We start from the raw sequence: 13,058 nt of genomic DNA, 5'->3' as shown, positions 1-13,058 counted from the left end.
TTCCAAATGGAACAACTTTACACTAGAGACCAAACTGACGGAATTTATTGAACATAAATCACAGTGCGGCCTCGGACTATTAGCAAATACCATATCAGATGCTAGTAATATTAAGCAATAATAGGTTCCAACGTGAAAAATCAAATAATTCGAACGAGCAAACTGACTGCTGATTTATATATAAAACAATAAAAGAAAAATAAATATAAGATACAGAAATAAACACCAACCGCTGATTTACATCCTCATGACTTGAGACAGTAGATTTTTCAGCCATGGTGTTGTCAGTTTATTTTTGCCTGATGCGTTTGAATGTCCCTTTGTTATCATTCGTCTCTCTCTCTCTCTCTCTCTCTCTCTCTCTCTCTCTCTCTCTCTCTCTCTCTCTCTCTGTGTATGCCAGTTGCATGTTTCATCACAAAAAAACTCTTATAGAATTGTTATAAATACGAAACTAGAATTTGAATATGTATGGTAAATTGTCGTTTGAAATTCAGCGCAGTATGAATTAGGCGCTCGTGATATAGATAAATACAGCGCAGCATGAATTAGGCGCGCGTGATATAGATAAATACAGCGCAGCATGAATTAGGCGCGCGTGATATAGATAAATACAGCGCAGCATGAATTAGGCGCGCGTGATATAGATAAATACAGCGCAGCATGAATTAGGCGGGCGTGATATAGATAAATATAATATATTCTTTTCTGCTTAAGACTTTTCTTATATTATCAGCTTAATCTTGATACGGGAGGTCATAAACAACAAATCTGTCTTAATCAAGGACAGTTTTGTTTTCGCATAAAACCGTCTTCCGACTCAACATAAAGAAAATTCAAGAGATTTGTGTTTGTTTCCAAAATGAACAGTTTAATAATGTTTATACGTTCTGAAAATTGTGTTTGAAACAAAGTAAGCGGTTTGATTATTTACCAACGGTGACAGAAATTTTATTCAAATTCTTTTGAGAAAAATGCAAGTTATATTTGTTTCTTCCTTTTATAAACTTGCATTTCAAGACATTAAAGACATGTCTTTTGTGCCCTACAGTGCTGAAGATAAAAACTATATCATCATACTATATAAGGTGTTAAAGTGTTAATGATTTAATCTTTCTATACAGTGCTGGTCCGGAGGCAACTGTCAAAAGGTGATGAGGTCATGGGTTGGGAGTCGGCTATAGATATACACGTCAAATGAATCGACTGCCCGTGGGCATACACAACATCTTCTCTGAAAATGTTTATCATTAATTGTCTGAAGCAAATACAATATAGTTTTTATTTTGTCTTCAGTATGGTTTTCAACATCGTGGTTTGATAAATTTGTTTATGTTACACTTTTACCCTTACAAAAGTTGTATGAATTCTTTGCTAGTAAAAAGTTTCCTTTGAACATTGTTTCATGTACATGTTTTTGTTATATATTCCTGTAAGCTAAACCACACTTACTATTCATTTTTTTTTAAAGTTTATACTAAAGGATTTAAATTATTTTCTTTTGATGTAGATAATATCAAATAGATAATGATCTCTTTTTTTTCATTGTCATCTGCCCTTATGAATGTCATATACATTTTCTGGTGAATACGTATGCTATATATAATTGTTAAATATTCTTGAAATTAAACATTTGTTTATTGAGGCGCTAGATACATTAGTACAGTGTGGTATGAGTGCCAATGAGACAACTCTCCATCCGAATAACAATTTATAAAAGTAACCCATTATAGGTCAAGGTACGGCCTTTAACACGGAGTCTTGGCTCACACCAAACAGCAAGTTATAAAGGGCCCCAAAAATTAGTAATGTAAAACCATTCAAACGGGAAAACCAACGGTCTTATCTATATAAAAACGAGAAACGAGAAACACGTATGAACTAAATAAACAAACGACAACTAATATTTGTTTTTCATCTGCATAAGACAGATATAATAACCTGATGATAATCTTTGTTTTTGTCGAAATTTAAGTTTCAAAGCGAATTGTACTGCCTTATTATATACGCGAAAGCCAAAACAAAGTAATTAAATGACATATTTCACAAAACCCAACGACAAAAAGCCAAACGCCATAAGGAAATATGTGAACGCTTCGTAATCACTTATTGCAAAAAGTGTTATTTTCGTGTTGTAGATTATAACTGAATACTAGATCTAAACTATAAATCAGATTCATTCCTCTTAATTTTAAATTCCCTTTTAAATTTTAAAGTATTTCCTACAAAAAAGACTTTAAATCTATAAGCACTCTGGTTCGAAAGCTATGAAACACTTAACACATACAAACAATTAAACTTAGAAACAACTTCAAAATCAAAAATGCCTCAATATCAAAACCCTTTTAAACATGCAAGAGAAAAATGTATGTCCTATCACGAGTTTCACAGCTATTGCAACAATGTGTATGTAACATGAACGGGGCAGATTCTTTAGATTACATAAACGTTTGTATTTTATTGTATTTATGACACATCAGAATCAGCTGAAGGAGAAAACACGTCAACTTTTCGACAATATTATTCAATTACCCTTTAACCCTTACAGAAATGAATAATTGCATGTTTATATGAACATATTAATAATATCCTTATGTTATTGTTCACACAATCTCGACATGTATCGTGTTCTACGTTTGTCAATCAAAAAATACATGTATCTGTCAAAGGGACCATAAATTACAGTTCAATTATGCCATCTGCATGACCTTAAAAGGTGTAAATTCAAAATGTTAGGGGAATAAGATTGATTGATTGTTGTTTGCTTAACGTTCAGTTGCAAACATTTTAACCAAATGAAGGAGATACCAAGGAAACACTATTTATAATAAGTAGGTTATGATAGACTTTGTATCATGAAATTTTATAGTTTATTGTAAATACTTGTATCTTTGAATGGATACTATGTTGTAAAGAGTTTTTGGATAAGTATCCAATTATATAATGCACTGTTCGAAATACTGTATAATAATAAAATAAAAAATGATAATTATAACGGGTCAACCAGGCCAAATATATAAAAGTTTAGTTGAAGTGGAACAAAAATGTTAAGAAGTTATCGAAAATGAACTCATTCGTATTCAAATAATGAGGTATAGTATCCTTCAAGATACCTTTAACAGGCAGATAAAACCCGTACGTCCTGAATTATATGTGAGAAAATTATTAAATATCAAGCTGTAAGATGAGACACCATCCACAACACCAATGAAGAACCAAACTGTTGTTCCCAGACCAAATAAATCAATTAAAGAACGGTTTAGAAAATTGAAATCAAATAATGGCAAACATAATGTGTTTGCCCTGTTAACCGTTATTTTAGCGAACTGGATTGCTTAATAAAAGTATATAAGAAGTACGACAGCTGATAGTGAACTAGAATACATGATTAATGCACCGTCAAATAAAGTGTTTAGTTCGAATTCAGTAACTGTCTTGTTTTAACGTCAACTTCTGGTACTGATTTTCATGTTGCTGTTTTGACTTTTGGCTATAATGTCGAAATTATTATAGCAGGCACTTTTCTGTTTATTGTCCTTTTATTCTTCTTATCTGTATTCTTTTAGTAAGTAAATTGATCACGATATGTTTCATATCAATTTTACATGCATAATATAAGGCCTCTGATGAATAAATTAAAGTCATTAAACCCAGTGACGGCATAGCTTAAAATCATAATTACCATTGCACACGTATAACCGAAAAGAAACCGGAAAGAAATCTCGATCACAAAGTTCAGTGCATGATAACAAAAAGGACATTCAATTTCTGACCAATAGTTTCTATTTTAGAGGAGGGGGTGTCTATTTCAGATTGTCCATAACAATTCAGATGACCAACATACAGCAGATAATTTGATTGACAAAAATAAATTAAATTTGATAATAGGTGTATAAAAATAAAATGAAGAATAGAATAAGATCAATATGTATATTCTGTTAGAATTATAACCAAAGATTCACGTATAATGCAGTGTATGTATTGTTCTATACATATGTGTTTGATCATTTAGGTTACCAATGAGGCAAGAATTTGAGTCCCTTCGACTCATCACATTTTTGTTACTGGGATCTATTTTTACATATTGTGTTAACAACTTTTCTGAATAGATTTTTAATTTCCATAGATTAAGTCTACATGGTTTCGTATTTTATAGGTACATAACAATTAAATAAGTTTGTTTTAAGGAGTGAAATAAATCCCTGATAATAAATATTTATATCATAGTAACTATTATGTACATTTTGCACTTTGCTTTCATTGAATGACAGTCTGTGTGAGAGCTTGCATGGTTCTGAATAATTTATCTTCTACGTCAACTTCTTTATATCTACATGGTCAGTGTCATTGCCAGGAGGATTCTTCTGCAAGAATCTTTCTCACTTCATCCAATTGGTTATTGTTTAATTTGTTTTCGTCTATAAGAGCTGCGAAAGATACGTCAAAAGGGACATTCAAAGTCGTAAATAAATTGACAACGCCATGGCTATTAAAAAAAGAAAAAGAACCACAATCAAACACTAGTACAGAAAACTAAAGACTGAGCAACACGAACCAAACTCAAAACTGGAGTGATCTCAGGTGTTCCGGAAGGGTAGGAAGAATCTACTCCATATACGGCACCCTTCGTGTTGCTCATTTTAGTACTAACCCGGTAATAAAATCTTATTCGGCAGATCACATTCGGGAAAAGGTACGAGATTGATATGCATGCAATATATGTGTCACTGGACGTTGAGCAAACCACGGTCATTCGATCCTCTCGTGGACTATTTGCATTACTTTAGCGTTCAAAATGTGCCTCTTATCGAAAACAACATTTATTTTAGTATAAAAAAAAAACGAAAATATGGTCACATTTAGGTTTATCCAAAACACCATAATGATTAAACGAAATACCTTTTAAGGTTTGATGGATACATTTATTTATTTTTTCACTTAAAGAACTTCTTATTCCGAGAGAAAACTTTTTCTGAAAATGAAAGTCCATAGATATACAAATGATAGAATTAAAGTACTTTTCAAGATTAGTACCAATAAGTCCTTAATTATTTATGGAATATACGTGTTCGTGTTAGCTTGTTAATTATTAACCGTGGGTAGAAAACTGAGGTAGAAATCGAGTTGTTGAAAACTAGAGCAATGTCTTTGCGGGAGAGAAAATCCAAATTATTATCGAAAGCATTCGAGTTAAGTAGATATAACTTTGTATTGTGTCTGAGTGATCAAATAAAGTTGAAAGTTGAAATTTGATTATTGTACTCTGATTGATCGATTGTTGGTTGTTTAACGTCCAGTGGAAATTATTGTACTCTGTCTGATCCAACGATGATTTGAGGTGTTTTACATTAAAAGATATAGAGTGATACATAAACCTTTTTTTTAATTTGTAAGTTCAGTTAATTTAATGAAAGGATTAAAAATACAATAACCTTACACTACAGGGAGATAACTATGACAGGATAATGCGAATTTCACAATTATCAATTCGTAAGGTGGTACCTTACACTACAGGGAGATAACTCTGTAAAATGTCAGTGTTCAGAATGTAGACCTGAAAGTTCTGTTATATTACTTTTTTGTAAGATATTGGACATTTCAAAATATTATAAATGATATTGATATGTTTTACAAAAAGGGAAATATAACAGTTATAAAAGCAAGATAACATCGGAATGTCCATTGTAAGGTCACATTCTTGACAAATAATCCTATATTTTCTTCATGAATTAACAATGATACTATTTATATGAATTAACATTATAATAACCAATGGGTAATGATGATATCTGTACGTTGATCTTTTTCATCGTAAAGTAGGATGTAAATGTGTGGTACATTTCATTGATAAAACAGTCAATTTCAAATGAAATCTAATAATCACAATATCCCTATAGGTTATAGTTCATAACACTATTAACATTGGATACTATCTTAAGGATAAAATACCAATGAATTTGTGTAATAAATTTTACATCTTTATCTCAAACAGATTTCATGACATATTTACAAAAGAATGATTTTTATTTTCTTTTGTGTCTTTGATATATAGCCATAGCCACAATCCTTTCTGTTCTACTATGCTAATGTGTACAGATTATAAACACGAGGTGCATTTTTTATTCGGTCCTATGGTTTCCAAGAAGTTTATTTAAAATGCAATAGAATTAAAAACAGCCTACGCACGTAGTACCCTGCACATAATGCACATGTTTTCTGGTTTAAATTCTCTATGATATAAACATTTTTTTCATTGCTGTCTTTACGGTGTATGTGTTTTGTTCATTAATTGTTGGAAATCGTACATGTACATTGACCTATATAGCTGCTTGCAACCACGCGATTCAGTGGTATCTGGTAGATGGGTGTCTCCTGCTCTCCTTATTTTTATACTGTCTTAAGTATGCACTAACAAATTAAAATACTCGTTATTTTTTTTTTAAGATAAAGATTTCATTTTCTTTCAAGTTTAAAATTCTCTTAAACCTATGCCTCTGGGTGTTAGGTGTTTATACTTGAAAGTTAACCTTATGTCTCTACCATACGTCGTGTGAAAATGATATGGTTTCTGTTAAATGAACAGCAATAAAAGCACCCATAATTCAAAATCAGAACGGTAATATAAGGTCCAAATATGTAAAATCTAATAAATTAAAAGTTATTGAGCTTAACTTTGACAGGATAATGCGAATTTTACAATTATCAATTAAAAAGTCTACTGAAATATAAATGGTAAGCTTAAAGGCTAAGACGAGTTATTTACAACTGTAAAAATGTCCAATATCTAGGACAAACACATCCATATATGATAGTCCTCTCGGTGCAAAAGAGGTAATATTATGTGAATGTGACAAAAAGTATGTTTTCAGGGAGGGGGTCTTTTTTTGAAGAAAACTTTTCAAAGAATAGGCTCACGAATTTGGTTTTTACAAGTGAAATTGTTCTATTTAGAGTCAAACTCATACATATAAAGAGTTTTTATTATTTGCAGCAATTTAGAGATCAAATATGATAAAACAAAAACAAAAACATGTGTCAACCTCCGGCCCCTAGCACAAGCATTGCGACGCGATTATATGGAGCAGAAAACAAGAGATATGGCACGAGTCCGTTTGTTAGTGCATTTTTGTTGAAAACATAAGGTAGAACGGGATTCTTGTATCTTGTTGCTATTATTTGGTTTATAATCCCAAGGTAAAAACGTGTCTGTCAGTGTTGTTATCTTCTATATATGCTGTAGGAATGTGTATTGATTGCAGAAATGTTTATTGACTGCTCAACACTTTATTTTATCTGCATCAGCATTATACGTATCCAGACACCGTCCACATAAACTTCATTAATTTATTAATAGACTTGGAAAGATATTTCCACCTTCAGCTTATATTACCTAGATAAATTGCAGACAATACGTATAAAATATTGTCTAAGTTGGCAAATCCATCAGATTCAAGTGGGATCTATTCGGTTCTTATCAAATATAAACTTGGATAATCAATACGAAACAGATAAGCAATTCTGTTTTTCTACCAGGTCTATAATTGGATTTCTTATGTAACTTTTCATTATTGTCAAATTGTTCTGCATTTTATTGTCTTGGGTTCAAACAAAATAGGGTACAAATTATGACGCAGTGGAGCTTTCAGTGAATTATACTACATGCATTTTTTTTTTAAATAAACCTTAATTGGTTTGCAAGTTTCGTGTTATTTGTGAAATTTTGAGCACGAAAACAGTAATTACTATCAAACCGAGATGACAAAAACTTTAACACCATTCATAGTCTTAAATAAAACAGCCAGATTTAAGAGGGAAAAAATTTAAAAAATACGATATCAAACCTTGCGGCTATATTGAAAAAAATATATATATATGATACACTGGTTCTGAAGGTTCCCTTCCTCACATTGGCTTCATAAACTACAAAACAAAGTTCAAATTTCATTTCATATCGGCTTCTGTTTATTGCTCTACGATTATGATCTTTCTGTACCGATGACTAGTTCCATTACTTCTATCATCGATAAAATTGAGCATGGACATGGCCCGGAATGTGTCAAAGAGACAACAACCCGACCAAAGAGCAAAAACTTGTTATTAATTATTGTAATAAAGCATATGAAAATATTGGAACCAACTATTTTAGCAGTGCCAAAAACTCTTTGACATTTTGATAGAAAACGTGCTTTTGATGGTCTGTTCAATTTCATTAACAGTTATGGGCTTTTCGACAATGTACACTACACAACCAAACATGAAATTTAATTAACGGAAGGTCTCTGGTCTAATTAAATGGTCCTTTGACAAATTTGATTAAACAGATTAATTTGCTTCAACTCATGATCTATAGTGAAAATCTAAGGGAATTTTGCAAGATATATTTAATGGAATTGTAAATTTATTAATAAAGCTACATTATTTTCCCTTTATAACATCTGTGTACGTTTTGACAATAAAGTTTGTCTACAGGTTCTAGGCATTCATGTGAACACTAATATTGTTGCATTCCTTAATAAGAACAGGAATTTCGTTACCATACATTTAAAGTATTTTTAAGACCTTCTATCAAAGGTTCAAAGATTTAGTTAGGAAGTTTGGTTGTACCTGTAGAATTCGCATTCAAACAGGATACCATATCCACAACGGTGATGTTTTCGAAAGAGCCTGTAAACTTAGATACGATCTATGTAAAATCATTGATTCTTTTAAAAGAAAAAGCACAAAAGGTTGTCAATATACAAATAAAACCTTTAAATATTGTTTATATAATTCCTAAGATTGATTTTGTTTTATCAAAATTTAAAACATAACTAAAAACGATAAATTCGTATTTATATATATATATATATATATATAAAATGACTGAATAAATAGTCAACGATCAATCTTACAGGGCGATGGATCATGTAATATGATTCTGTACACTACAAAATATAATATATAACAAGTCAAAAAGGGTACAACATCACCATTAAATAACTATAAAATACACAAATATTAGATATTTCGGATAACAGATATCCTTCTTCGGTAATTGCACAATGACAAATGAATCATGTCAATTCAAATTGAGACTCTATCAAAATCTTGATTTATACAATTTAAGCGAACGCTGGAACAATTTTAAAATTTCCAAACACGCCGCAAAGACTACAGAAATATGCCAAAAATAAAAATAGTTATTTACGATGTGAAATGGCACAACTCTAGATTTCCAAAGGTTGTGACAGTTGAGATGTTATAACTGCATTGAGGGCAATCCTCAAACAAAAAAATCAAAAATGTCCTAACCGATCAAGGATGGTATAAATTAGACAACGGTAGGGCAATTACAACAGAAACTACATATTTAAGCCTCCCAAACGAATATCAGTATAATACTGATTGAAAAAATAAGTATTGTATAATGAGGTAAAATAATTGAACGTGGCAACGTACTTATACATCATCCCGAATCAATGAAAACCTGTAATTTAAACTGTTATTTTAAAAATAATTTCGAACTGTAAAGCCAGTACTAAATCCGGCGTTGTTTGAAACAGGTAGTCACAGGAAAATGAGGGACTCGTTCTATGTTTTTTCATTTATACCCTCTGTGGAGACTGTCCGTAACTTTCTTATCCAAAATCTTTCCCGAGCGACTCTGTCGACCTTCGACCAACCCTCGTTGTGGTCTATGATCGTGATGGTAAGGTTTTTGAGATCAGCTTGTGTGTGTCCAGGTGATCTCAAATGACGACTTACGGGTAGGTCGGGCTTGCAAGTGTAGTCACTTCGATGACCATTCATGCGTTTGTTAAATGGCTGCTCTGTCTCGCCAACATACTGCATGCCACATCGACATTGAAGGAGGTATACAACATTCTGGGTTTTGCAAGTTACATTGCAATATATAGTGTACACAGACCCAGTCGAGTGGCAAGTGAATGTTTGAGTATTCAGTATTTGTTGACAAGTCAGGCAACGTCTGTTACCACATGACTTGCACCATCCTGCAATTGAACAGCTTTTATTTGAGGAGACGTCAGCTCTAACAAATAAGTCTTTCAGACTTGCTGGTCTACGAAAAGCTAAGACAGGAGGATTGGGAAAGATCTTGGATAATTTAGGGTGTTTGGCAATAGTTTGCCAATTGGCACGGATCAAACGTGAAAGGTTATTAAAGGCTGGATTGTATGTAAGAACAAACGGGACTATTTTGCTGCGCCTCTTCCGTTTGTACTGTAAGAGGTCATTGCGGCTGTTATTGTTAGCGCGCGCAAACCCCTTATCTATGTCCAATTTCTTATAACCTCGTTTTGTCAAAAATCCGCGAAGTTCCTGTAACCGTTTCGTGACAGCCTCCTCAGAGGAGCAAATCCGCTTGACTCTGAGAGCTTGACTGTACGGGATACTTTTTGTACAGTGTTTGGGGTGACAGCTTTGGGGAGAAAGGTATTGATGTTTATCTGTGGGTTTACAGTAAAGGTCTGTTGATATGACACCGTCCTTTATAGATGTGGTTGTGTCTAAGAAAGATATCTTAGAGTCGGAAATTTCATACGTAAATTTAATTGAATGGTGGGCGTTGTTTGCATGTCTGATGAAATCATCCAGTTTTTGTTGAGATTCAATCCATTTCATGTCAACATCATCAATGAAACGGAACCAAGACAAAGGTTTGGATAAAGATGTTGCAATAATTTGTTTTTCTAATTTGCCCATGAAAATATTGGCGTAAGACGGTGCCATTTTCGTCCCCATCGCTGTCCCGTTAATTTGAAGGTAATGCTCACCATTAAAGGTGAAATTGTTGCATTTCAGGACCAGAGTAAGCAGCTGGACTAAACATTCAGTAGGTGGTTCTAAAATGTTGCGCGAGTCCCATATTTCCCTACAAGATTGTATGCCGTCATCATGAGGTATGTTGGTATACAATGAGGTGACATCTAAAGTGACAAGGAGGGTTTCCGGAGGAAGAGGGTTCATGGATTCCATTTTACGAAGATAATCTGTAGTGTCTTGAATGTGGGAAGGAAGATTTTCTACATGAGATCTTAAATGAAAATCGACGAATTCCGAGATTTTCTCAGTCGGATGGCCGTTTGCGGATACAATGGGTCTACCAGGGTTGTTAACCTTGTGTATTTTGGGGAGAAGATACAATCGACCAGGCTTGACATTCTCTGGCTTTAAATAACCAATTGTATCCTCATCTATGTGACCGTCATTGTACATGGTTTGTACCGCAGTGATAATTTTGGAGCTAAACTCGGAAGTAGGGTCATAGTCTAGCTTTTTATAAAATCTCTCATCAGAGAGCTGACGCACTGCTTCCGCGATGTAGTTAGCTTTGTCCATTATCACAACGGCACTGCCCTTGTCTGCTGGTTTTATCACAATATCATCTCGGTTTCTTAGCGATTGTATGGCTTTTTTCTCGTCAGGAGAGGTGTTGTAAAATGACGAGTACTTGTTGCTAGCTAGATGAACAACATCCGATTTGATTTTGTCGATAACATCTTCCAGTGTAGCAGATTTACTAGGTTTTGGAATCCATGAACTCTTCTTTTTAAAATGCGGAATTATGATTTCTTCCTCCGAGTCGGACGTGTCTGTGTCTTTCTCATTATCCACCTCTTTATCCTTGTTACCAAAATATTCTTTGATTCTGAGGGTTCTAGCAAAGTTATCAAGGTCATCTCCCAGTTTCATATCATCTATTTTATTGGGAGTAGGGCAAAAATTCAAACCCTTGGACAAGACTTTAGTTTCGTCCTCAGATAAAGAGACTGAGGATAAATTGACAACCGTGTTGTTTGGATCCATCGGAACTCGAATTTTTCTTATAAATCTACGATTTCGAGGCTTTTTCTTAGATTTTGTAGAGGGTCTAATTGAAGGGTGGTTAATTTGCACACCATCACGTTTAAATTTGTTGATCTGTTTGACGTGGAGCTTATGTGATTCAATATGGTTGATATCACCAAGACGTACTTGAATTTCGTCAAGTTCAGGATCAGACAAATGTTCACGGGATCGGCAGTGCAAATTATCACGTAGTTTATAAAAATAATTAACTTGATGAATTGCTTCTTGGCGTAAGAGATCCATCAGACGAAAAGAACTATTGTATAAAATGTTGTTCCATCTGTGAAAAAATCTGTTCGACTTTTCTCCGGTTGTAAGTGGGGAGGCCTTTAAAATAAGTCCTTTCGGAATAATTTCTTGATTAATGTAGGTTTCTAAATTTGAAATGTGATGTTCTGTTTTGATAATTTTGATAGTAGAAGATCTTAATTTCTTAAAATAAAATTGAAAATGCATGATGGAATATGCAGTAAGAAAATCAATGGCCAATATATATATGTACAGTTATGACCAGTTAAACTCGTTATCCTTCATCCAGTCGGTACTGTTTACTAATTTGTTTGCATTTCTCATAGTTTATGACATATTTGATCATATTTACGTGTATACTAAATCCGTTGAATTTGTACTGATTGTTACATGTACTTAAATCTGGAAAAACATGATGATTGATTGTTTAACATATAAGTTTTGATTGGTTTCTAACCAGCTTTCAGTCAGTACTGCGTGTACTCTTATATCGGTGATTGCTATCTATTGTTGTTCTGATGAGTTAAACCAATTGCTGCTGATTTTGACAGTGTTGTCACTGTTACACCAGTCCATGTAGACTGTTTAACCCTGTCACATTTTGTGATAGGCCCAATGTAGGAGCAGTTGATTCAGCTGTTGTCGTTTGTTTGTGCATGACTGTCATATACAAATATTTGTTTATCGTTAATTGTATTGTTCTTAATTCGGCTGCTAGTTTTCTCAATTCAACAGTTTCACATTTTCCATGGTTGATGGCTATATATATAGTAGTCGTCTATGTCATGGGTTTTCCTTATTATTAAAGTTCGTAATGTTACCTAAAAAATAATTGCCGTTATATTCACTTCATTTGAACTTTGGTGGATAGTTGCCTCATTGGCAATCATACCTCATCTTATTTAAATGTTGACGGCGCAAAATATGCATTTTAGAATGTAGTTTATTCTTTTCGTTTT

The 13,058-nt window shown here is 33.2% G+C and overlaps 1 protein-coding gene across 1 annotated transcript; it reads right to left on the bottom strand.

Annotated features, from left to right (window-relative positions):
- Positions 1-237: 237 nt before the first annotated feature.
- On the bottom strand, positions 238-12,093 carry LOC139510873 (uncharacterized). Its single transcript, XM_071297415.1, has 2 exons — positions 10,395-12,093; positions 238-428 (listed from the first exon to the last, which is right to left on the bottom strand). The coding sequence occupies exons 1-2, from the start codon at positions 12,091-12,093 to the stop codon at positions 238-240; spliced, it is 1,890 nt and encodes a 629-aa protein (XP_071153516.1).
- Between the last annotated feature and the right edge of the window lie 965 nt (positions 12,094-13,058).

Source organism: Mytilus edulis, chromosome 2, assembly GCF_963676685.1.
Source record: "Mytilus edulis chromosome 2, xbMytEdul2.2, whole genome shotgun sequence".
Lineage (NCBI taxonomy): Eukaryota > Metazoa > Mollusca > Bivalvia > Mytilida > Mytilidae > Mytilus > Mytilus edulis.
The sequence above is the reverse complement of the archived record's forward strand: the minus strand, read 5'-3'. Positions and strand labels throughout refer to the sequence as shown.